The sequence below is a fragment of the Oryctolagus cuniculus genome, chromosome 2 (assembly GCF_964237555.1).
Source record: "Oryctolagus cuniculus chromosome 2, mOryCun1.1, whole genome shotgun sequence".
NCBI classification, from domain to species: Eukaryota; Metazoa; Chordata; class Mammalia; order Lagomorpha; family Leporidae; genus Oryctolagus; species Oryctolagus cuniculus.
Window position 1 is genome coordinate 155,082,597 of NC_091433.1, and position 25,745 is coordinate 155,108,341.

The window sequence follows — 25,745 nt, forward strand, 5'->3', positions numbered from 1 at the left end:
CTATGTTACCCAATCATTTTCCTGTCACTTTCCTAATTTTTGGGTTCTCATTTTGCTTTAGGTTTTTCTGTGACTGTGGTGCTGGAACACTGTCTAACCCTTGTACATTAGCTGGTGAGCCTACACATGATACAGATACACTATATGACTCTGCTCCACCTATAGAATCTAATACATTGCAGCACAACTGAACTCCTTCCCTAAAGAAAAGTCCTGCCATTCTAACATCATAACTTAAAACATTTTTTGGAAGAAGATTTAAAATATTTGCCCATGCTACAGGAAGAGACTGTATTAAAAAAAATGGATACACAAGGTCAGTTGACACTATGAAGCTCAAGCTACCAAAAAGAAAGTGGCAATATATTGACTCAGGATCTCAGAGCTGGGTGTTTTAGCATTACGGTGTAAAGACTTTTGAAGGGACAGAAGTGAAGAAAATAAGCTGCAATTTTGTACAGATACCAACTTCTGAAAAGCTGGTGTTTTTACAACTAGCATTGAATGCAGTCCAATTTGCAGTAGTAATCTTCAATAGACAAGCAGCTTTGTTGCTGCCGTTATGGACATGGGTACCAATTGCTTTTGTAATATGGTAAAAATGTGAGCTAGCACTTCTGCGTTTCTTTTGATTTTTTTTAACATGTATTCAGATTGAGAAATATGATTTTAATGCTTTAATCTCATGTAGTTTGTTTTTAATTTCAAGCAAAATCTTATTGTACTTGAATGTGCCCTGTTTTGTTAGCACACCTAGACTTGCTGTAACTGTACTCATGTCCCAGTATGTACGTTCTTTCTATGAAAGAGAAAACACTAATCTTAAATTATATCCAGCAATGTTTCTGGTATCCTTTAAGAAAAGTTAAGACTTATTATTTCCTTTCCTTCCCTGTGCAGCATTCAAAACCACCCTCCCCCCACCCCTAGAAAAAGTGAGTGTTTTAATGAGACTTCCTAGGAAGGGATGCACTGTAAAACAAAAGTATTCTTGTAACTCAGTTTTGTGAAAGGTAAAAAACTACTATGTTTTAAAGTACACTTTAGAAAGTCTCTTCAAAACAGTCCTGTATTTGAACTCTGTTCATAGTTTTTTTTTGAACAGTTTAGACAAAACTGCTGGAAATTAACACAATTTCCTGCATTAAGCTGAGACAAGCATATATATACAGCCCTATACAGTTTCATAACCCCCTCCCTCATTTATGTGTATTGGTGACAGTGGGTATAAACAGCCTGAAAGTGTATGCATGTACCATAACATCTAGACTTAATATATTGTGGAGTATTCAATAACCATTATGTAGAAGGTAGATAAGAATTAAAAGGGTTTAATTTCCTAGAAAGAAAATGGAAAAATGGTCATTTTTAAAAAATAAAGTTTATTAGATCATAATGTTGTGTGAATTTACCACCTTTGTCAAAAGTCAAAGCTTCCAAGTGTAGTCTATAATTCCTTAATCAGAGTCAGCAACTTATGGAGCGCTTCAGCATCTATAGTCGACCTCTCACTAGCCAGGCAAACTTCCCTTAAATTATAAAAAAAAAAAAAAAAATTTTTTTTTTACTTTTTTTTTTATAGTCTATCCTCCCTCCCCCTTTACTTCCTCCAGGTCAGCTATATGGTTAATTACAGCCTTTACCCAAGCATAAATATAATTACCGAAATAATCGTAGTGATTGAGTCATCTTCTCAAATTCTCTCGCTTTTCTGTGTCCCTTTTGAATGACCTCTTCTGGAAGATTAGCAAGTCTCGCTGCATTGAAGCCATAGCTCTTGGGACAAGCTCCCTTAATGAATTTATAGAGGAAGGTAATAGTCTCCTGACTGGGGTCTTCACACTCATTTTCTACCATGCATGCCTTAAAGGGGAGGGGGGAGGGAACACAACCTTGATTAGCTGTTATATTCATGTACTAGCAATTGAAGTACCCAACTTGTTTCCTCAGAAAGACTGAACAAGGTTTGAATAAACAGTTTGCACATACCATATGTCCTAGACGCACAGCATCATTTTGAGAATAATCTTCTACTAATGAATGGTAGTGAGTAGAAAACAAAGTACGACACTTAATAGTCTCAGCAAGTTCTTTAACAACTGCATTGGCTATTGCTGTCCCATCAAAGGTTGCAGTACCTCTTCCTGTGAAAGTTTTAATATTGCATATTATCTGCCTGCTACACCAAAAAGGACATACCTTACAAAGGATGCAAGCTCAGAGAAGATTAGTACAGTAATATTTAGTGACTCTAAAAGCATTCTATAAATAGCAGCACTTGGGGTACAGTGAACAAAGTGCTGAAGTTCAAAAACTTTGTACTAAGAACTAATTTTTTCTGGAAGATTATCTATAGAACATCAAGGTTTTTGTTACAACATGGGATGAGTGTATGTAAAACTAATGTTTTAAATGTCTTACCTAATTCATCTACAAGAACCAGGGAATGTGCTGTTGCATGTGTAAGTATGCTGGCCGTCTCACTCAATTCAACAAAAAATGTACTTTCACCTTAAAAAAATTTTCACAAAGATGATCATTTTTAAAACCTTAACAGATTTATTCTTATTATATAACACTAGAGAAAGGAGAAGACTTAAATAACTTGTTCAAGAGGCAAATGGTCAAAGCCCTGGGTGGAAAAAGCAAACTCACCTGACATTATTCTATCTGAGGCACCGAGTCTAGTAAACACTCTATCAATTGGCGTGAGCCTACACACTTCAGCAGGTACATAACAACCCATCTGGGCCATTACAGCTAATAGGCCAGCCTGTGAATGAGGGAGGAAAAGGTCTTTTTATGATCGGTGTTTAAAAACCTACATAATAAACATCTGTCTTAAAAACCCCTAACAAGGTAAGGCATTCTGAAAGCTTCACAATCCCACGTAGGCTGGTTCTGTTTCTAAATTATACCTATTTGCTTAAAGAAGAAAAGGGGAGGGGGTGGGGAGGATGAGGCTGAGATACACAAGAGGCTTCGGGCCTGCTTGGCCTTTAAAACAAGAGCCTGACTCCTACCCTGAGCCACAGAGTAGACTGAACCTGGAGTGCGCTTCAGAACTACTTTCGCCTCAAGCCATTTTTTCTATCAAATGAATATTTCAAGGGGTCCATCCCCTGTACATAGTCATGTTCTTCAGATTTTGATTTATACAAAGGGCAAATGAAAACCACTGCACAGCTATTTTATCTCTAGCTAATGAGTTGCTAATTTTTTTTCCCTCCTTACAACCTTTTAAAAATGCAGACAACATTTCTAATTCGGGGGGGTTGAGTAACCCCTAATACATCAAAAGGCTACCGTGTCTTCCCTAAAAGCAGTTTCTAACAGTCATGAGAAAATCATGAATTTTATTTCCTTTCTCATTAGAATAAGTCTGCCATAAGCTTAAAAGGATTCCTACAAGCGTCTCTACATAGAGCCAGCCTTCACATGTTTTTAATACATCTACCTTCTGAACTCAAAAATACCTCATGATGTGAGAGCACTCTCTTTGGACAAAGAGTTCAAAGTAAATTAATCGCTTTTATGAAACACTCTGCTGTTTGCTAAGTGATGACCTAAATATGCCATTTACTCATTCTTAGTGTTACAAAATTACTTTCTGATGACAAAGGCTTAAAAATCAGTTACCTGTCTCATGAGGGTAGACTTGCCCCCCATATTCGGTCCAGTAACAAGCACACAATAGGCTTTGCCATTTTCTTCCTCATCTTCCTCACAGCCTATTAGAATGTCGTTAGGAATAAAATCATCTCCAAAAAATGTCTTTGTAATGCAGGGGTGACGTGATCCTTTAAGCTCTAAGAAGGGAGCCGTGTTTTCTCCTGGCAACAGAATTACTGGACGGCACATAGGGCCATCACCCCCTCGACTGTAGTTAGCCAAGCACAGTAAGACATCTGTTAAAGAGAGGTAAAAGTATGGTTTCATCGTTCTGGGAGTTTCTTGGTAGGTAGTAAACTACTGATGTAGTACTACATATTATTGCTTCTTTAAAAAGACAAAAAATAGTTGGCATTCTTAGTGACATTAATAGCTGCCCAGCACATAAAATGCGTTGTAACAAAGTTACCAGTGTTAAAGTCAATTTCAGCCCAAGATCTCTTTCCTCAAAGGACTTGGCCTCTAACATCTGGACCAGAAGAGTGCCAAGGGGAAACTAAAAGTACACCAATGAAGGGCAGGCCTAGCAGTTAAGAAAACCCACGTATGAGTGCCTGGGATCGAAGCCTGGCTCCCGTCCCAACTCGAGCTAATGCAGACCCTGGGAGCCGCAGTGGAGGCCCAAGTAATTAGGTTGCTGTGACCATGTGAAAAACCTAGATTGAGTTCTTGCCTCCTGGCTTCAATTCAGCCCAGTCTTCGCCATCACAAAAATTTAAAAATAATAGTGAACCAGTGGATGAGAACCAACTCAACAAAAATATACCAACCAGACACCATACTTACCTCTCTCTGTCTCCAAAACCCTGTGGTTAACACTTCCTTAGGGGAACAGAATGTTCTAAGAATTGGCACAAGAATACCAAAACAATCTTGAGAGGCAGATAAACTGATCATTTGGAAAACATGCCATGCTTAAGAATTTTAACCAATTACTGAATGCAGCAGACAGATGCCATTCTATTTCATTAAGATAGCATTCAGATCAAAATAATTTTTGTTGCAAGTCTGGATAAACTACCTTTGCTATAAACCTCAAGTATAAAACAGCAAAGGCTCCAGATAGGTTGCCACAACATTTAAATAAAAAACTTGAAGCTGAAAGGGTTACTGATTGATAAATACATCAATCAGGGCTTTTAAAAATCAACTGGAGGGGGCCTGCGCAGCGGCTCACTAGGCTAAACCTCTGCCTGCGGTGCCGGCACAGCGGGTTCTAGTCCCGGTCGGGGCGCCGGATTCTGTCCCAATTGCCCCTCTTCCAGGCCAGCTTTCTGCTATGGCCCAGCAGTGCAGTGGAGGATGGCCCAGGTCCTTGGGCCCTGCACCCCATGGGAGACCAGGAGGAAGCTCCTGGCTCCTGATCAGCGTGATTCGCCAGCTGCAGCGCGGCGGCCATTGGAGGATGAACCACTGGCAAAAGGAAGACCTTTCTCTCTCTCACTGTCCACTCTGCCTGTCAAAAAATTAAAAAATCAACTGGAGGGAAGAAAGTGGAACAATTTTGCGTAAAGAGAAAAAAGGGAAGATTTCATCTTTTGAAAGGTGCTCACAAAGATTCACAAATAGAAAAAGGAAAAAACAGTAAAGAATAAACTTCGGGGCCATCAAGTTAAGCCGCTGCTTCCAACACCGGCATCCCATATGGGCACCAGTTCAAGTCCCCGCTGCTCCACTTCTGATCCAGCTTCCTGCTAATGCACCTAGGCAGCAGTGGGGGATGATGGCCCAAGTCCTCGCTTGGGCACTTGTACCCACATGGGAGACCCAGAGGGAACTCCCAGCTCCCGGTTTTGGCCTGGTCCAAGCCCTGGCTATTGAGGCCATCTGGGGAGTGAACCAGCAGGTGGAAAATCTCTTCTCTCCCTTTCTCTCCCATAACTTTGCCTTTCAAGTAAATAAATCTTAAAAAATTTTAAAAACAAACAATGAATTAAGAGATAACCATAACGTTAAAAAAGCTTGGAAGCAATACTTCTCAAACACTAAGTTCCATTTAAAAAGGAAATCTAAAGTTTGCCTTATTAAGTAATACACTTTCATCAGTCTTTTCTGTTAATTTACTCAAACCTGAAGGCTAGAGGGCTACTAATAATTAAAGCAGGCTTCAACTAACTAAAACTGTCAATTAAGTCATTTTGCTTAGTACGCAGCAGGCAAGTATGTATGTAAATTTTAACTATTACAAGGATACTTTTCAAAGTCTGTGGAAAAGGGAAATAAAAAATTTTGAAATTTCATGCATAATTTTTCTTAACAGGCATTATCCACAAGCTTTTTGAAGGTCCCTGAGTATAACTTATAACTTAGGGGTATTCAACTGGGACACAGAGCATTAACCAAAGCCTGAGCGACAGGCTTGTTTCAAGTCTTACCCAGCACTGCGATGCACTCTACAGCAGAATGCCAGTCCTTGTAGTTTTTATCAAAGTTGTAGAATAGTCGTCGCATGCAGTCCTTCAGTGATAGGTCTCTCCGTTCTTCTGCGTTTATCAGATTGGCCAATTTCTTCTCAATAGTTTTGGTCCAGTATCTTTTGCAGCCTTTCTTGGTAGATTTCAACTCATACTCTTCTGGCAAATTGCGGGTGGTGAAATTCTCTGGGATTTCCAACTGGTAGCGGTTCCTACCAATCCCCCAGTAGACTATGGTCCTACAGCCAATTCGACTGCGTTGTTTCTCTAAGTAGTCCAGGAGGCTCTGTTCATTTTCTCTTATATCAGCAAGAGCTTGGTCATAATCACTGTCAAATCCTGCTTTGGGAGTGATGAGTCCAGTCTTCCGAGCCTTTTCATGGTCAAAGGCCGTATCCCATCGGTGCAGTTCCATAGTCAAATCAGGAAAACGGCCTTCAGGGTTTTTTGTCTGCAAAGTTACGACCTGCGTCAGGAGTTTTGACTTAAAGTCATCGACGACGTCTTCCACAACCTCTACAATCTTACACATTGTTTTGAATCCTTCAAGAGCAGAAAGAAAATCAATTATCTTTTTTTTGCTGTATGTAGTTTCTTCATACATTATAGCCCTACTGTCTGGGTGGTTTTGGCTCTTTAGGGGAGACCCAACGTTGTGAATTTTACTCAGAAGCCTTTCAAGATCTGGAAGCTTCTTCAGAAGGTCTACAACTTCAGAGACTTTATCAGGCACAGCCATGAGGTCTTCTATGGCATCTAGACGATCATTGATAGCACAAGGGCTACAGAGTGGGGCACAAAGCCAGTGCTTGAGGAGCCGCTTACCAAAGGGAGTGTAGCAAGTATCAATCTTCTCTAACAAGGTCCCTTCAGTGGAGCCATTTGTCCCATTCAGAAAAACCTCCAAGTTGTTTAAGGTCACTGCATCTAGCACCATTCGCTGACTGGCTTTAGAGAAGACAGCACCAGGTCTTGTAGCACTGACCATGTCAGAATCCAAAGGAATATATTCTTCAAAATTAGCCATTGATAAAAGCTCCTGATCAATAAGGCATTTTTTGAGGTAGAAGACACAACCACCAAGAGCAGAGAGGGCCAATTCACTCTTCTCTCCTGGTGTCAACCCAATGGAATCGGACTCTGAGGTCATACCTTTAAGCACCTGGGGTAACAGCACCCCACTCTCCTCATTTGACTTTTCTGTAAAATACCCTTCTTCGAGGAGAGTTCTCAGAGTTTTGGCTGCATCCCAAAACTGGGAGCCTGGTATCAGACCCTCCTGAAGAGAAGAGGATAATGAGCCCTTCAGGACTGCCTTGGTTTCGACTGAGAGATTTCCTTTCTCAAACAAGACTTGCGCTGGAGGATAGTGTGCCACTAGGGTCCTAAACCTGGAGCAATGGCGGTCATCTGCAAACTGACCTATGGAAAACTTCCCCAGTGACGTGTCAACAAAGCACACACCATACACACGAGTGTGCCCAGAAGAATCTTCCTCTTTCTCCTTCAGGCTAAGAAGAAACTTACTGTAGTTCTCAGAAGGGTCACCTTCCAGCACACTGTAGGTCTGTGTACCCTTGGTGATGATCCTACAAATCTCCCTCCTTACCACTCTGTCATGCTTAGATATGTGTGCCATCTTTCGGCATCTTGCCTCCATCATTTCTGGGGTTTCAGTCTGTTCAACGCGTGCTACTTTATAGCCCTTCTGCACCAAGGAATCCGAGTATCGGCCAAAAGCAATTTCAGGAAAACCAGAATGCGCCCAGTTGCCTTTCATGAATACCAGCCCCAGTTCACTGACGCCAATAAGAGCATCCATATGATACAGTTCATAAAACTTCCCCACCTTATAGAAGATGACAAGATCAAAGTTCTGAGACTTAATCTGCCACCACTTCCTCATGCCGGGAGTACAGGAATTCAGGAAATCTTCAGGCACATGGAGCGTGGATGCATCAAAGTCGGGGTGATCGGGCCGCCTCCTGTGTGCATCTCTTCTCTTTTCCTTTTTAAGCCATTCTAAAGTTTCATGGTACCAGGTAGTGGGGCGACCACTGTCATCACCTCCTCCTCCACTAACCTGGGCAGGGGACTCAGAATTCTGAGGAGCAGAGAAAGTACTCAAAGTACTCTTGGTTTCTGCCAAAATGCCAGGTGCTCGCTTGGTGGCTGAGGGCATCTCCTTCCTTGAATTTTTCCTTTTAAGAGACCCATTTCCAGTCACCATTCTCTTTCGCTTGGGAACAACTTTGACAGGGCTGTCCAGGCCTTCACTCTCACTGTCACCCACTGCACTGCTAACTTCATCACTGCTTCCTTCCTCCTTAGCATCTGGCTTGAATTCCACATCAGAGCCACCAATGTCACTCTCAGAATCTGAAATGACCCTTCGTTTTTTTATTTGGCGGCTACTTCGCCTAGATCCTTGCAATTTAGGCTGCACTTCCTCTTCACTCTCAATCTCATTATCTTCTTCACTCTTATCTGATGTGTAAGTTGGAGCTACCTGCCAGGCAAGGAAAGAATATTTAAAAACACAGCAAAGTTTGGAAAGTTACAAAACTGCTATGGAGTATTTCTCAGTCAACTTCAACTTCATAGGCCTCCTGAAGAAACTTTCTTAAATATTGGTTTTAGTCTCACCTAACATTAGACAAGTGTCACACTGCAAGCTTTAGTGACTGCTCCTGTAGGAGTTCTAGACAACAGCGAGGACACTGTAGTGTGGTGCGCACCACATGTGCCAACAACTGATGTGCTCAGTCACTTCTCCTAACAAACAGAAAAGTTAGAATTTCACCATGTTATAAATTATGTAAGTGGGCCACCGACTGCAGTGTCGGCATCTCATATGGGTGCTGGTTCGACTCCCGGCTGCTCCACTTCCGATCCAGCTCTCTGCTGTGTTCTGGGAAAGCAGCAGAAGATGGCCCAAGTCCTTGGGCCCTTGTACCTGCGTGGGAGACCTGGAGGAAGCTCCTGGCTCCTGGATTCAGATCGGCGCAGCTCTGGCCATTGCGGCCAACTGGGGAGTGAAAAGCAGATGGAAGACCCCTCTCTCTCTCTGCCTTTCAAGTAAATAAAATAAATTCTTAAAAAAAAAAAAAAAAAAAAAAAAAAAAAAGGTAAGCAATCTATACTGGTCCTAATGCTTGCTGCTCCACAGACCAGCTGTATCTTAGGCATGGCACAAGCAGTAGTAAACAAAAGGGTCTCTGTAGTTACCAACAAGTTTCTCAACCTCTGATGAATGCTAAAATTCCTAATCACAAGCTTAAAGATGAAAATCCCCATTATATATTAACTTGCTTATTCCGTTTAATCTATAAGGAGTAAAACAAAATCAAGCTTAGTTACACATGAATCTCTTTTGGGATGCAGCCCATTAATTTGCTATTTTAGGGAATATAGCTCATTTGCTTTAAGTGAACTAATTATCTGTTGATTTCTTCAAAAGGTTTTAATTCACTCAGTTAACAATGATTAACACTTGAAACCAGGGTTGTTTCAGGGTTATTTAATGTAAGATACAACAAAAAATATTGAAACTTTTTTAAAAACATAAACCTAGGTAATCCAGGACATGAATACACCCTCACATAGAAGCCTACTGCCTGGCCCAAGAACCAATTTTCTGGCCACATCCTTACTGTCCCTGGCTGTCTGCTTCTTTCCAGAACAGTACTACTGCTTGTGGTGCCTTGTCCTCCCAGCAGGCTGGACAACTTAAGTTTAAAAAAAAAAAAAAAAAATTGCTAGCAGTTGATATTCTAAATAAATTACAATCCTTGGAGTACAGATGTATACTTGTGTGAAACTAATAGAAATGTAACAAGAGAACACCACTTCAATGTCTTTTCCTTTTTTCTTCCATCATCCCTGTAGCAGAAATAACTTGAATGCCGTGTCCCACCTCCATCTCTTCTTCCTCCTCCTCTTGCTCTGAGGGCTCATCACACACTGCCAATTCAAGCCTCTTAATTTTGTCTTTATTTAAGGCTTCATCTGCGCGTTCCATTGCTCTCAGTATTTCAGGCTTTGAACTATAAAAATGACCTCCCTTCTGGGCTTCCTTCGATTTTGAACCTAGAAATATATTTGCAAATAAGAACTTGTTGGCTGGATAACTGGTTCATCCTATAGCAAGAATGACAACAATCAAGGAAGAACTACCAGTGAAATTGAAATCACCAATTTTAACTCCTTGAGGTTGCCCTGTTGGGTCACCCAGGATCATTTAGTCTCTCTTCTAATAGGGATGTTAATAGAACAACAGAGAGGCCAGCACTGTGGCTCAGTGTGCAAAACTACCACTTGCGATGCTGCATGCCATTTCAAGTCCTGGCTCCACTGCCGATCCAGCTCCCTCCTAATGCGCCTGGGAAAGCAGTGATAGATGGCACAAGTGCTTGGGCCCTGCCACCCACACAGCAGAACCAGATGGAGTTCCTGGCTCCTGGCTTCTGCCTGACCCAGCCCCAATCATTGAGGCCATCTGTGCAGTGAACCAGCAGATGGAAGACTGATTCATCTCTCTCCCCAGACCCCTTTGTACTCCCTTTCAAATTAATCACAAATTATCAGAGAGGCATGGGTGAAAAGAAACTGGCCCTTCTGTTGCATTTTCATCTTAGATTTATTTGTAAAGCAAAGGTTGGATCAAGTGTTCTTGGGAACAACTTTACCACTGTATAGACAGTATGGGGAATACAGCTGCATGAGAGACTCTGAGAGGCGTTCAGAGTCACCCTTCAGTTGACTTTGTTGCAATTTGTAGTTTCTGCATAGCTCTTTACAGAAAAATGAGAAATTCAACTTTTTTTTTGAGACAGCACATACAAGTTGCTAATCATACGGGAATTTAGATTATTCTATTTTTGTATACAAAAATGATGAAATGTTTTAGATCTGTTAAATTTAGACAAATTCAGGTTTCTTTTCCAAGTCTGGATACATATTTCTATCTGGGTAGAAGAACAGAGCAGAGACATTTCTAGTCAGACCGTGGAAAAGAACTAAATTCCATACATACCATCGGATTTGACCTAACCTCTTGCTCAGTAGGTAGAAACGCTGTTTGTTACAACAAAATGAGTATTATAAAGAGTTTTACTTTAACACAGAGCAATTTTATTTTAAAAGTGGGTTTTGATTCAAAGTCCCTGCTGGGAGGCTGGCTATTCACCTGTTTATTTACATGTATCTCATCTAGCTGCCTTTGGGAGAAAACATTTATATTTAATATCAAAGATGCTTTTAACTGACTGTATACAGTGTTTTTCCTTAAAATATTAAGAAAGGGTCTCAACATAAACCTTTTTTACAACTCTTGCACTGAAGAGGTGTGTTGTACCTGTTAGCTGCCACTGTCTGAGGTCATGAGAAGAGAGACTATCCCAGGTGACCCAACGGTTAGGATAATTTGACAAAATAATGACAACAACAAATTCTCAGTCTCTTTTAAGTCACTTTTCCAAAGCATTTTTAAAATCTCAAAATGAGTCCTGGAAAGGACCTCATTTATAATCTGTTCCAATAAAGGATCATTTTACATCAAAGTAAACAGGATCAGAAAATAAATTACTTTGGTTAGTTCAGAGTATTACAGCACACTAGTAGAGAAGACAAAATGAAATTTCCTGATTGTCTTTCTACCATGTACGTCAGATTTCCACTAAGACTTCACTTTCTTCGATTCCCCCAGCCCACTCTAGTGCACCATGAACATTATGGCCAAATGGCAGCATTCCCAGAGACACCTGGGAAATGGACCCTTGTTCCAATTCTAAAAGAGTAACTGGCAGTGAGGTAGCAGACAGAGTAATGGTAGTGTGTGGTACCTGTACCCTAAAATCATACTGTACATGCACTGTATAATTCAAGAAGACTGGTGTGGTGCACCCAGCCTTCGTAAGGGGACTGCTGACGTGTATCTGCGGTTGAGGATTTTGGAGGCCAGGATCTCCACTTTTCATAGACAGTGTCATTCATCTGCATGCCGTATATCCTGAACACACGCTCTTTTGGCTCCTTCAGCGTGGAGACAGTTTAATCTAATCTTGCTGTGGCTGAACTTGGTATTTTGGTTATATAATGCCAGTCATGAGGCTTTTTTTTTTCCTTTAAGGACATAATATCGCTCTAAAACACTAGAAGGAAAGAAAAATTCCATTCCACAAAACAAGCTGCTTGAAGACCAGCTGCATTTTATTCTCATGCCAGAATCCTTCATGCCTTCCACTCCTATTTATTGTAGTAAAATACACTTAATGGACTCTATCCCCTCTCTCTCTGCTGTAACCCCTACCGTCTTACCTGTGTACGGCTTTAACAGCCTTTTGCTAACCCAGCCTCTTGTTGGGCTGTCATCAAAAAACTGTACATGGACACGAACTGATTTCCCTTTCTGGCGGATGAATGTTCCATCAAAGGGGTGGTTGTACACCAGACAAGGCCACCAGGGGTAACCCTCCATCTTGGCCCAAACCAAATCACCTGGTGAGAAGTCACAAGAACTGTTGCCAAAAGGAAATGCATAACTTGGTTAATATCTGATTAAGGTTATTTTAAAAGCAGTTACCTACAAACACAATTCCAAGGAAGATTATCAGTAAGACTCCTCTGAAGTCTTCTAGCACTAATATTCAAACATATAAACTTAAGCTAGCTAATGTAAGTATGTTTAACTACCAAGATACAAATAAATTATTGGAATTAAGGTGGGAAACCATTTCTTAGAATCATCCAACATGTAAGAACTACAGCAGAATTCTGGTGGCAGGAAAAAGGCATAAACTATTGTACATGAATTTAAAGACTGGTTTATTTTAGTGTGAAAACTCTTGAAATCCATGCAGTTTTTTTTCCCATAACATGCATTTTCCATGGATTTTCTGAAGATTCCCACCCATGTATAAGAAACAGACTAACCCATATTATTAATACAAAACATCGATTCCATAATTCACTAATTATCTAATGCATTAGACTTTGCTTGGACTCTGTTCCCAGTTAAGCCACAATGTATTCTAAACACAAAAACTACCTAGCACTCTGCTATCCTCCCTGCCCCAAAATTAGTTTTATGGGAAAGCTCTAATCAACAAATGAAAGTGTAGGGAGCACATGTGCCCACAGAATCAAAACAGAGATTCAACCTTCACACTCAGCTCTGTGGGTTTTTCCAGAGAAGGGCAAAAGCTAGCTAATGACCACAACACGCCCCCTAGTGATAGAGAGGCCACTAAAAGCTGATAATCCCTGCCCAAATATTAGATACCAATATTTTCTTGGCCTGTTTTAAGCACATTACAATATTTTGTTACACTTTTGAATAATATTTAGTTAATAGAAATCACCTGATTCAGTCATTAAATATAAATAGAGTCAGCGCAGCAGCTCACTGGGCTAATCCTCCACCTGCAGCTCCGGCACCCCAGGTTCTAGTCCCGGTGCTCCTCTCCCAGTCCAGCTCTCTGCTGTGGCCTGGGAAGGCAGTGGAGGATGGCCCAAGTGCTTGGGCCCTGCACCCGCATGGGAGACCAGGAAGAAGCACCTGGCTCCCGGCTTTGGATAGGCAGCGCACCAGCCGTAACGGTCATTTAGGGGGTGAACCAACGGAAGGAAGACCTTTCTCTGTCTCTCTCACTGTCTAACTCTGCCTGTCCAAAAAAATAAAAAAAAATATATATATATATATATATAAAGAATATTTTCCATGAGCATTGGGCAGGGCATTTAGCCTAGCAATGAAGATAGCAGATGGCCCATTCCACACTGCTTTGGGCTCCTGACTCCAACTCCCTGATTCTGCATAGTGTGGAAGGCAGCAGCATCAGGTTCCTGCCACCCATGAGAGACCTCGACTGAGTTCCCAGGTCCCAGCTTCAGCCTCCACCCAGCCCCAGACCCAGCCCCCTTGTGAGCCTTTGGGAAGTGAATCAGCAGATAGGAGCTCACTCACTCTTTTCTCACTCTTAAATAAGTTAGAAAAATAAAAATTTAGCACTACGATTATAGAAACCCTTAGGATATTAAGTGAAACATGAACAGGAGCATGATTTAAGGCCTTTATGGTACGGACGTTCTCTCCTCTCACACAAGTCTGTGGTGCCGTGCACTGACGACACATGCCGCCTGAGGCGCATCACCTCAGTCACCCTCAAACAAGACTCAGACCCCCACCGCAGTTGTGCCTCATCCTTACTGCAGTATCACTTAACAGAAAAAGACAGCTACCACGTGTAGAATGCTTTGCTCCTGCAGGCTTCTTCCCTGCACTTGAGCCATCCAGCCATGCACAGAGCCTATCACACTGTTAAACACAAGATTTCTGTGTAAGTCAGAACCTTCCCCCAAACGGGGGTAGGGATGGGGGTGGGGTGGTGAGTGTGGGTGGGTTGGAGAGAACAGCCGGTACATGGGCCTACATGGGCCGTGTAAGGCCCACGAAATCATTTGGTCTGGCCCTGCCAAGGGAACCGCAGACAGGAATGGAAATTCAATAAATCTACATCAGCTCTACTCCTTTATTTTTGCTGCTAAAGCAGGAAAATAATTTGTATTTGAACAAAGAAATGGTATATCAACTCTCAGCCTGACACCCCAACAAAGACTGACCGCAAATAAATGCCCCGTGCGGCATTGTGCGGGCTTCAAACCGCACTGGCCAAGGCAGACTTTCCTGAAGGAGGGAAGAAAGGGGATTCCCGTCAGTCATGTCTGGCTGCCCTACTTACATGCAACGAAATCCCCCAAGACCAGACTCTGATGAAGTTTTGGTAGGAACATGGTGAAGCCTTCCTCCCATCACTGGCTAGGTGGAACCTGTTCTTCCCTTATGTGTCGAAATTATTAAATATCCCTAGATGGGCTCTGAGGCTGACTAAACAGACTGGGTTTTACAGAGTATTCTTGCTTTGTAACACTGAGGATGGCTAGGTCAAGAGTATTTCTCCTGCTTGTAGAAATTGGTCATGGAGGATAAGACTGAAAAAGCTCACCTGGATCAGCCACTTATTACACACATCCGTAAGGACTACAAATTCTTAAGAATGATCTTAGTGCGACAGACAAGAATGCACATCTTGGTGGTACATTTAAAGTTCAAGGGATCAGGATGTGCAGACCCAACAGAATTCTATGGTTTCGGAAACCATCCAATCACAGCCTGTTGCCAGCGGCCATCATGGCATGGCCTTCCCATTCCACCACAGCCTGGTATGAGGCAACAAAGATTTCAGGTTTCAACATTTCTGTTAGCTCTCAGAGAAACTAAATAACTAGATTCAAATTTCTTGAGCAAAAATGTGAGATGGACAACCTTGCCTCTTAAAGGTGCCTTCTGTCCTCAATAACTCTTTTCTGACTGAAATGTGAAAGTGAGGGAAAAAACTTTTCGATTTTAGGTTTATATATATATAATTGTAGTAAAACAGTAACTTTGGCATGCATTAGGTTAATCATTCTTGTTTTAACCCAAACTCTGAAGCTTCTAAAGAGCTCTTATCTCACAACTCTGTCATTTGTACAAATTATTTTTAAAGATTTATTTATTTATTGCAAAGTCAGAGTTAGAGAGAGAGGTCTGCTGGTTCACTCTCCAACTGGCCACAACGGCTGGAGCTGCGCCAATCCAAAGCCAGGAGCTTGTTCCAGGTCTCTGACACGGGTACAGGAGCCCAAGCACTTGGACTATCCAGACCATAGCAGAGAGCTGAATAGGAAATGGAGCAGTGAGACTCAAACCAGCGCCCATATTGGTGTCAGCACTACATGCGGCGGCTTTACCTACTATGCCACAGTGCCGACCCCCATTTAACAGAAATTGGTGTTTTTGTTTTTTGTTTTTTTTTTTTAACAGGCAGAGTGGATAGTGAGAGAGAGAGAAAGGTCTTCCTTTTTGCCATTGGTTCACCCTCCAATGGCCGCCACGGCTGGCGCGCTGCGGCCAGCGCACCGCGCTGATCCGAAGCCAGGAGCCAGGTGCTTCTCCTGGTCTCCCATGCGGGTACAGGGCCCAAGGACTTGGGCCATCCTCCACTGCACTCCCGGGCCACAGCAGAGAGCTGGCCTGGAAGAGGAGCAACCAGGACAGAATCCGGCGCCCCGACCAGGACTAGAACCCGGTGTGCCAGTGCCGCTAGGCGGAGGATTAGCCTATGGAGCCACGGCACCGGCCCAGAAATTGTTTTAATCACTTTCATGGTCTTTTAGGGGTGGGCATTAGGCCCAGTGGTTAAGACATGGCTTAAGATGCCCACAACTCACATCAAAAGTGCCTTGATTCAAATCCCCGCTCTACTCCTGAATCCAGCTTCCTGCTGATATACATCCTAGGAGAAAGCTGGTAGTGGCTCAAGTACCTGGGTTCCCTGCCAATCTGGGATACTCAGATTGAGTTCCTGGCTGGCTGCTGGCTTCAGCCTGGACCAGCCTTGGCTGTTGTGGGAACTTGGGGAATAAACCAGAGGACAGGACATCTCTCTGTCTCTATCCAAATTTTAAAAACAACAAACAAGGGCAGGTATTGTGGCACAACGGGTAAAGCTGTTGCCTGCACCAGCATACCATATTGACACCAGTTTGTGTCCCAGCTGTTCCACTGCCAATACAGCTCCCTGCCAATGTGCCTGGAAAAGCAGCAGAGGATGGCCCAAGTCCTTGGGTCCCTGCACTCACATAGGAGACCCAGATGAAGCCCCTGGTTCCTGTTCAGCCTGGCACAGCCCTGGCTGCTGCAATTATTTGGGGAATAAACCAGCAAGTGGAAAATTTTCTCCCTCTTCCCCTAACTCTGCCTTTCAGATAAATAATTCTATAAAAAAAATTTAAAAAACAATTTAAAATTAGAAAAGTGTCCTTCCTTTCCAACAACTGATTTAAAACATCTCTTTTAAATTTATTTGAAAGATAAATGCGCATCCTCAGCAGGCAAAAAAAAAAAAAAAAAAGTGTAAGAATGAGTTCCAACCATTATCAGTTTTGAAATAAAATGCTATTAGAAAATAGCTGTTTAGGGGCAGGCCCTGTGGCCTGGAGGGTTCAGCTACTGCTTGGAATGCCTGTATCCCATATCGGAGTGTCAGTTTCAGTCCTGGGTGCTCCGCTTCTGATCCAGCTTCCTGCTAGTAATATGCCTAAGAAGGCAGAAAGCAGATGATTCAAGTACTTGAGTCCCTACCACACACATGGGACACCTGGAGAGTTTCTGGCTCCTGGCTTAGGTCTGTGCCAGCCCTGGCTGTTGTGGCCACTTCAGGAGTGAACCAACAATTGAAGAAGTCTGTCACTCAGCCTTTCAAATAAGGGGATGGTGGGGAGGTAGGAGGAAGGGAAAGGAAGGTAGTTGAGGGAGAGGGAAGAAAGGCAAGCAATATAATCTAAAATGCTAAGGCTGAAAAATTTAGTAATACATAGTTCTTGCAAGGCTACAAAGTCTTAAGAAAAAATGTGTACTTTAAAAATCCTGGTCCGGGGCTGGCGCTGTGGCGCAGCAGGTTAATGCCCTGGCCTGAAGCGCCAACATCCCATATAGGTGCCGGTTCTAGTCCTGGCTGCTCCTCTTCTAATCCAGCTCTCTGCTATCGCCTGGGAAAGCAATAGAAGATGGCCCAAGGCCTTGGGCCCCTGCACCCATGTGAAAGTTCTTGGCTCCTGGCTTCGGATCCGCGCAGCTCCGGCCGTTGCAGCCATCTGGGGAGTGAACCATTGGACGGAAGACCCCCCCCGCCCCCCCGCTTCTCCTCTCTCTGTTATAAATAAATAAATACATCTTTAAAAAAAGAAATCCTGGTCCAAGAAACAGTGCTTTCTGAGCCAAAAAGAGAATTCAGCAGGTAATGAAATCTTCTTTGTAATAAAACTGAAGACTTATTTCAATTAAATTCTTCAATCAATGCTAACAAAAATTTTAATCTACTGATTGTTGGTGTGTATTAACTTTAATTTTTTCAAACACAATTTTTAAGATGTATCTCTAGCAACTGTGCAGTTTTGAAAAATGCTAATAAAAGGAACATATTTCAATCCATGCAAATATTTGGATTTTCCTACCAACACTAAATACTATCTTCAAAAGTATGTGGAGGCCAGTGCTGTGGTACAGTAGATTTATCCTCCGCCTGTGGTGCCAGCATCCTATATGGGTGTTGGTTCTAGTCCCAGCTGCTCCTCTTCCAATCCAGCTCTCTGCTATGGCCTGGGACAGCTGTGGAAGACGGTCCAAGTCCTTGGGCCCCTGCACCCATGTGGGAGACCCAGAAGAAGCTCCTGACTCCTGGCTTTGGATTGACTCAAGTCCAGCTGTTGGGGCCATTTGGGGAGTGAACCAAGATGGAAGACCCTTCTCTGTCTCTCCCTCTCACTGTCTGTAACTCTACCTCTCAATAAAATCTTAAAAAAAGAAAAAAAGTGAATATATGGAGCTGGAATTCTGGCACTGCAGCTTAAATTCCCACTTAAGATGAATGCCCTGGGGCCGGCGTTGTGGCATAATGCTGGCATTCTGTAAGAGCACTGGTTCAAGTACTGGCTGCACCCATTTCCTATCCCACTCCCTGCCAATGCACTGGGACTGCTGTGGCCATTTGAGGAGTGAACTAACAGATGGAAGAGCTCTCTCCATCTCTCCCTGTCACTCTGCCTTGCAAACAAATAAATCAAGTTGGAATACCAAAAAATTTGGAACTTTATATACTTAAATGAGATTCAGTTATGCTTCTACAAGTATTTTTAAAGCTTTAAACAATACATATGGGAGCCAGTGCTGTGGTGAAGCAAGTAAAGTGGATAGAAGACCTCTCTCTCTCTCTCTACCTTCTGTAACTCTGCCTTTCAAGTAAATAAATAAATCTTAAAACAAAAATCTTAAATGTTTGGTATTCTCGGGATTTTTTTTTTTTTTTGACAGGCAGAGTTAGACAGTGAGAGAGAGAGAGAGAGAGAGACAGAGAGAAAGGTCTTCCTTTTCTGTTGGTTCACCCCCCAAATGGCCACTACGGTCAGCGATGCGCCAATCTGAAGCCAGGAGCCAGGTGCTTCCTCCTGGTCTCCCACGCGGGTGCAGGGCCCAAGCACTTGGGCCATCCTCCATTGCCTTCCTGGGCCACAGCAGAGAGCTGGACTGGAAGAGGGGCAACCAACCAGGACAGAATCCGCCGCCCCAACTGGGACTAGAACCTGGGGTGCCGGCGCCGCAGGCGGAGGATTAGCCTAGTGAGCTGCGGCACTGGCCTATTCTTGGGATTGTTAAAACCAGGAAAAAGGTAAAAGGAAATACGGACAGTTCAAAATGATAAATAAAAGCTTCCACATGAGGACAGCGCTGTGGTGCATAAGGTTAATTCTCTGCCTGCGATGCTGGCATCCCATATGGGCACTGGTTCTAGTCCCAGCTGCTCCTCTTCCGATCCAGCTGTGGCCTGGGAAAACAGTGGGAAATGGCCCAAGTGCTTGGGCCCCTGCACCAGTGTGGGAGACCTGGAAGAAGCTCCTGGCTCCTGGCTTTGGAACAGCACAGCTCCAGCCATGGCTGCCATTTGAGGAGTGAACCAGCGGATGGAAGACCTCTCTCTGTTTAATTCTGACTTTCAAATAAATAAATAAACTTTAAAAAAAGAAGAAGACGACCTTTCTCTCTGTCTCTCCCTCTCTCTGTAACTCTACCTCTCAAATAAATAAAAATCTTAAAAAAAAAAAAAAAAAAAAAAGAAGCTTCCACACTAAAAATAAGAAATCATGGGACCAGCATGGTAGGGTAGTACATTAAGACGCTGCCTGCAACAAGTGCATCCCACATGGGCACTGGTTCTAGTCCCAGCTGCTCCACTTCGAATCCAGTTCCCTGCTAACGGCCTGGGAAAGTAGCAGAAGATGGCTCAGGTGTTTGGACCCCTGCCATCCATGTAGGAGACCTGGATCAAAGTCTGGGCTTCTGACTCAAGCCTGGCCAGGACTTCTGGCTTCTGCATGGTTCAGCCCCGACCATTGCGACCACTTGAGGAGTGAACCATCAGATGGATGATCTCTCTCTGCCTCACCCTCACTCTCTCTTTCAAATAAATAAATCTTTAAAAAATTCACTCAAACTAAAGATACACCCAATAGACCCTAAAAATCACATCATTGGGGCCGGCGCTGTTGCTGTGGTGGGTAAAGCCGCTGCCTGCGGCGCCAGCAGCCCTTATGGGTGCTGGTTCAAGTCCCAGCTGCTCCTCTTCCAATCCAGCTCTCTGCTATGGCCTGGAAAAGCAGAAGATGGCTCAAGTCCTTGGGCCCCTGCACCCTTGTGGGAGACCCAGAAGAAGCTCCTGGCTCCTGATCAACCCAGCTCCAGCCACTGCAGCCATTTGGGGAGTGAACCAGTGGATGGAAGACCTTTCTGTCTCTCCCTCTGTAACTCTACCTTCTCAAATAAATAAATGAATAAATAAATCTTTAACAAAAAAAAAAATCACATCACTTTTGCTTTCTCAAGATAAATGGAACTTAGCAAGAAAACTGTGTATATAAACAGTGAGTGGTCACAGTTGTGAAAGACACTCAACCTAACTTTGGAAATCAAACTATGCTGGGCCCAGCATCGTGATATGGTGTGTTAGGCTGCAGGCTGCAAAGCTGGCATTGCCTTTGAACGTCACTTCTGATGCAGCTCCCTGCTGATGTGCCTGGGGCAGAGCCACAGAATCATTAAGTTTGGGGCTCCTGCCTTTGGTCTGGCTCAGCCCTGGCCCTGGAGGCATTTGGGGAGTGAACCAGTGGATAGAAGATATCTCTGTGTCACTTTGCCTCTCCATTAAGTGAAAACAAACATTTTTAAACAAATTTTAAAGATGGACAAACTAGACATTCCCACCAGTATCATCTGTTCATCAAAGGATGACAGGAACTAAGTGAAAGGACAACTTGGGGTACAAGACATGTGGGTCTAGGAAAACAGAGGCAAGACTAACACTTCAGCACAAAAACAAATCTCAACAATAAATGTTACAAGATGCTCAGCATCTTTTAAACCCTCTCAAAGGAAGTGGAAAGCTCTCTGTGGCCCAACAGCCTGGTCTGATGAGGCCCCTCCCTACTTCACCTCCCTTCATTCTATCCACAGCCGGCAGGGCCTCTGCCTTCCAGAACCAGCGGCCCACTCCCACGGGATGTCATTTTCGCTTTCCCCCACAACACAAAACTCACACATTCCTTGTTTGGGTCTAGAACTACCTCTCTGCTTGTCCTGTTCACTGCAGTAGGCACAATGCCCACTACTAGTAGTGCCTGGCAGAGTAGGTACACGAACATCAGTTCTCTCCATACTGTGCGTACAATGTTGTGTTTTTCACGTCTTTTGGATTTGGACCTCAAAAAACAGAGCTATTCAATATGCATGTGAAGTATAACCTTACTATAAGTCCATTTAGTTTGGGTGCACGAATAATCAATTCGTGAGTACATCCTGCATTTCTCACTAGGTAAGGGTGTGACTGAGTCCCACTGGCTCTGCTCCCCACAAGCGACTTCTAGTAGAGCACAATGACAAAGGCCCAGAAAGGTTCGCTTACACGAGGGGGACCCTGTAATTACCCTCAGACGTGGACCAATCTGAATCGTCGAAGCCCATTACTCAAAATCACTCGCTGGTCTCCGTGAGTTAGGTTTTCTAAACCTGCCATCTCTGCCGTCAACACTCCGTTCTCAAAAAGGCCAGCTTTTTCAACATGTCGCCGCAGCCCGCGACAAAAGGCCGGCCAAAACTGCCCAGAAAGGTAAGAGTCGCCGCGTTCACACCGTCATTGGTCCACTCTCAACTCCGGGGGAAAAAAAAAATGCTGGCGCCCTACCCCGCCGTGGAGTCGCCCCCGACGACGACTGCACGCCATAAAGTAAGAAGCGACAGCAGCTCACGCGCGCACCCAACCAAAGCTCCCGACGTCCTGTTTTGGGACAGCCCACGCGGCTCCCGGCACTCTCGGCTCCCCGCCCCGCCAGGTTCGCTCCGCCCAATCAGGCCCCGCGGGCCGCGCGCGACACGCCTCCAGCCCCTCGCTCCTCCGCCCCGACGCCCCCCGAGCCCGCGCCCAGGACCTGCGGTCCCCTCCGCACCCGGGCGCGACCCGGCATCTCCCCCCGGGGACCCCGTTCAGCAGCCACGCTCCGGACAGGAACTCGCGCGCGGCCCGCGCCCCCCGGCCTCCCGGCGGGCAGCCCCCTGCCTGAGCACTCGGCGCCGTCTCTTCCCGCCCCACCCCCAGGCTGCAGCCCCCAGCCCCAGGCTGCCCGCGCCCATCGACCCTCTCGGCCCCTAGCCCTCCCAAAGCTGGCGGGACGCGGCTGCTCCGCCTCCAAAGCGCCCCAAGTCGGCGCGGCTCCTGCGCACCAGCCTCCGAGCCTGCACTGCCCACTTCCTCCTGCCCTGTTTACAAGCTACCCCCACCCCAACCCCCGGCTCCTACACTCTTTCAAGACAACTCTGCAGACCCACCTCCTCCAAGCCCGGGGCCCACCGCGCCCCCGGCCCCGCCGACCCCCGCGGCTAACCTGACGTGGACGGCGGGCGCCGCTGACCTGCGAAGCCCTCCGTTCAGGTTCCTCGCCTTTGGTGACGACGCAGAGTCCGCCAGGGGCCTGGGCCCAGGCCCAGCCTCGCTCCAGGCCTCATCCCCGCTGGGGGAAGCGGAGGCCCCCGTGGCAGCGCGGGCACCGCCGCCGTCTCGTGAGGCCCTGCCCGGGGACTTGTTCGGCAGCGGAGTCTTGGGGAAGAAGCTAAACAGGGTGCTCTGTCGCGACATAGCGACGGTCGGCGAGGCCCAACCGTTCTGTTGGCAAGGAGCGCCTGAAGGCACCGCATCTAGCGCGCGGCTCCTGCTGGCGGGAAACCCGGGGGGAGGTGCGCTCCGCCGGAAGAACCGGGCCCCTGGGGCCAATCAGCGAGCGAGGCGTGCGCCAGGCCCCGCCCCCGGGCGCGCGGGCGCGCGGGCGCGCGCCGCTCCGGCCTGCGGCCCGGGGGCCCAGCGCCCTGCCTCACTCGGGCGACCGGCCAGCCCCGGGACGGCCTGAAGTCCTAGCGATGGCTGGGCTCTCCGCCCCGGAAAGCCCTCCCTCTCCGGAACGGAAGCGGCCGGGCGCCAGAGCGTTCTCTGTACGGGGGCCGCGCGCAGCGTGGGCACGGACCCAATGGCCTGGGACGGGCGCTGGCCTGCGGTCGCCGGGGCCGGCGCAGAGGAGCCGGCCTCCAGCCAGCCGCTCACCTTGGCTCTTCACGAGCTTGCTCGTTGCAGGCGCGTGGTGAATGTTAACTGAGTGCTTAGGGCGAGGCCCTTTGCATGGTTATTTTAAAAACCTGCCTCTATGCAAAGCTTTCCTTTATAGGGCATTTTTACATTTCGGAATAAGCCATTCTCTCGGATAGATACTTAAGGGCCACGATCACGTCCCTGAGTCCTTTGGCCCAGGAGTGTGTCCAATGCCAGATTCCTTAGGTTTTGTTGTGGGTTTTTTTGTTTGTTTGTTTTGTTTTGTTTTGCAAGGCGAGTTAGAGAGAGATCGAGAGGTCATTCGTGTGCTGGTTCACTTCCCAAATGCCACAGCGGCCAAGGCTGTGCCAAAGTGAGGAGCCTGGAATTCCATCTGGATCTTCCACGCTGGTAGCAAGTGCCCAAGTACGTGGGCCTTCTGCCACTGCTTTCCCAGGCGCATTTACAGGGAGCTGGGTCGCAGGTTCGTTGGAAGGCTGGAGATTAACTCAAAGCCCAGGTACTGGCCCCAAGGGCTTTATTTAGCTTTTAGAAAGGTAAGAGGGTGTGAATAAGAAGTTCCTATTCAAATTCTGGAAATGTGCTGGAAGACTGATGAGTCCCCTTATCCTAGACTGTAAATTAGTTAAGTGTGGAATCCACCTCAGCTGCACTTTGGTGGAAACATGCAAGATGAAGTCATTGCTTTGGGCGAACTGTGTCTGCCACAGGGCTGGCCTCTGCCAGGCAGATAAGAAAATCAAGTTTTTTGGGTGCTGGTTCCAGTCTCGGCTGCTCCATTTTTGATGCAGTTCTCTGCTATGGCCTGGGAAAGCAGTGGGAGATGGCCCAAGTGCTTGGGCCCCTGCACCCGCGCGGGAGACCTGGAAGAAGCCCCTGGCTCCTGATTCCTGGCTCTTAGCTTCGGATGGGAGCAGCTCCAGCCGTTGTGGCCAACGGGAGTGAACCAGCGGATGGAAGACCTCTCCCTCTCTCTGCCTCTCCTTCTCTCTCTGAGTAACTCTTTCAAATAAATCTAGAAAGAAAGAAAGAAAATCAACTTTCTCGAGAAATGGTCTGATAAGTGAGTCCCCCACAGTGTGGGGGAAACCTGAAGTAAGCAAACACCTCCATGCTCTACACTGAGTGGGCTTAATGTAGGCTATACAAAACCTCAGTCAGCTCAGGTCCAAACTGCATACCGAAGGGATTTCCCCAAGTGTTGGCCTGTCAGAGCTGTTTGAATTACAGAATGGTAGGGAGGAGATTGTTGACCTGCATGCTAGCTGTGTGTCCTGGGTGAAGAAACAGGCACAGAGGGGTCAAGAGACCACAGAGCTTTAAATACTCCAGGCAAGCAGAAGTGCTTTGCGGCTTTCAGTTGGATTTGATTTTGTCCTAATTCTTAGGACCACCTGGTGTTGTATGGAACTGTATGAAATGGCCAAAGCTCGACCTTTTTTGATGTTTAAAAATGTAATTGTTTTTGGCTCAACACATAGGATAGGATTGTTTTAGCTTTACACAGAGGAAGCTGAGGCTGTTAGAGAAGAAGTTAAAAATTAACCTGTGTGTGTGTGAGAAGGGCCTGAGGAAACCAGTGTCTGCTTTGGAAGCCCCAGAAGCCCAGCAGTTTGCACTTCAAAGTCCTGCCTAGACCCTGATAACCTTCCGGGTGGTCCCAGCCCTCCCCCCTCTCCCAAGGAAAACTCCCAGAATTCTCTCTCCTCTGGACCAAAGGGGTTACCTGACATGATAATAAGGGACAATAAAACCTTCACAGTTGCCCTAAGGGAAGCCCCACTGCTATGCCCAGCGCCAGCAAACCTGGGGAGGAATTTGCTAATTTTCACCCAACAAACTCTTCCATCAGGAATCTCCATCCTTTGTCCTGGAGGAGAGGGGGAGGGGGATAAAGAGACTCCCTTAAAAACCGGGAATCCAAACACAGACTGCACACTCAGCTCTCTGCTGAGCCGCCCGCCTGGCCTGTCAGGTGTATCCTCTCCTTCCACTGTCTGTCCCTTCCATTCCGACGGATACCCTGTCCCCTCAAAACCTTATTACTGCGCTGTCAGTCTCACACCTGAATTCTTTCTTGCGTAAAGATAAGTTTACCTCCCCTAAACTTAACTGAGTTAAACAAGTAGGAAGTTGTATATGTCATGAGAGGACCACCCAGAACCCCAGAGTTGGTATGAAGACTTAAATGCAACACATTTGCAGGGAGAAACACAGATGCAGGGAGAAACCTTTTCGAAGCTTCCCTTATCTGAGTAATGGCAGAAGCTTCTGGGAGTTGGCTGCCATAAATCCCCTCTCTGGGGAGTTTTACTGCCAGGAAAAAGATAGAGACCACTTGCACCTGCACAGATGGGGGGGGGGGGGGAGGCTCCAACTTTCTTATCTCTCCTCTACTCCCTGAAACTCATTT

The 25,745-nt window shown here is 45.6% G+C and overlaps 2 protein-coding genes across 6 annotated transcripts in view; one reads left to right on the plus strand and one right to left on the minus strand.

Annotated features, from left to right (window-relative positions):
* FBXO11 (F-box protein 11) overlaps positions 1–1,396 on the plus strand; it is a 94,736-nt gene extending 93,340 nt beyond the window's left edge. For all 3 annotated transcript variants that reach the window (XM_070069155.1, XM_070069156.1, XM_008254435.4), the window contains exon 23: positions 62–1,396. In XM_070069155.1, coding sequence (XP_069925256.1) covers positions 62–191 — 130 coding nt within the window. In that variant the 3' untranslated portion in view covers positions 192–1,396. The remainder of the gene's footprint in view (positions 1–61) is intronic.
* Positions 1,363–23,009, minus strand: MSH6 (mutS homolog 6). Of its 3 annotated transcripts, none has more exons than XM_002709880.5 (10): positions 22,617–23,009; positions 12,405–12,604; positions 10,003–10,175; positions 6,048–8,595; positions 3,640–3,908; positions 2,656–2,773; positions 2,422–2,511; positions 1,990–2,144; positions 1,664–1,863; positions 1,363–1,529 (listed from the first exon to the last, which is right to left on the minus strand). In XM_002709880.5, the coding sequence occupies exons 1-10, from the start codon at positions 22,865–22,867 to the stop codon at positions 1,448–1,450; spliced, it is 4,086 nt and encodes a 1,361-aa protein (XP_002709926.1). In that variant the 5' UTR covers positions 22,868–23,009; the 3' UTR covers positions 1,363–1,447. The 3 variants fall into 3 exon arrangements, with proteins under 3 accessions (XP_002709926.1, XP_008252658.1, XP_051698881.1); XM_008254436.4 differs by having other exon boundaries at positions 22,644–22,973; XM_051842921.2 differs by having other exon boundaries at positions 1,366–1,529; positions 1,664–1,850.
* Between the last annotated feature and the right edge of the window lie 2,736 nt (positions 23,010–25,745).

Bases quoted from the DNA above. Each gene is read 5' to 3' on its own strand.
- MSH6 (XM_002709880.5), bottom strand. From the start codon at position 22,867: ATGTCGCGACAGAGCACCCTGTTTAGCTTCTTCCCCAAGACTCCGCTG. The intron at 2,512-2,655 runs GTGAGTTTGCTT...AATTTTTTTAAG, and splicing joins CTCAGATAGAATAATGTCAG to GTGAAAGTACATTTTTTGTT. The intron at 2,145-2,421 runs GTAAGACATTTA...AAACTTTCACAG, and splicing joins GGTTCTTGTAGATGAATTAG to GAAGAGGTACTGCAACCTTT.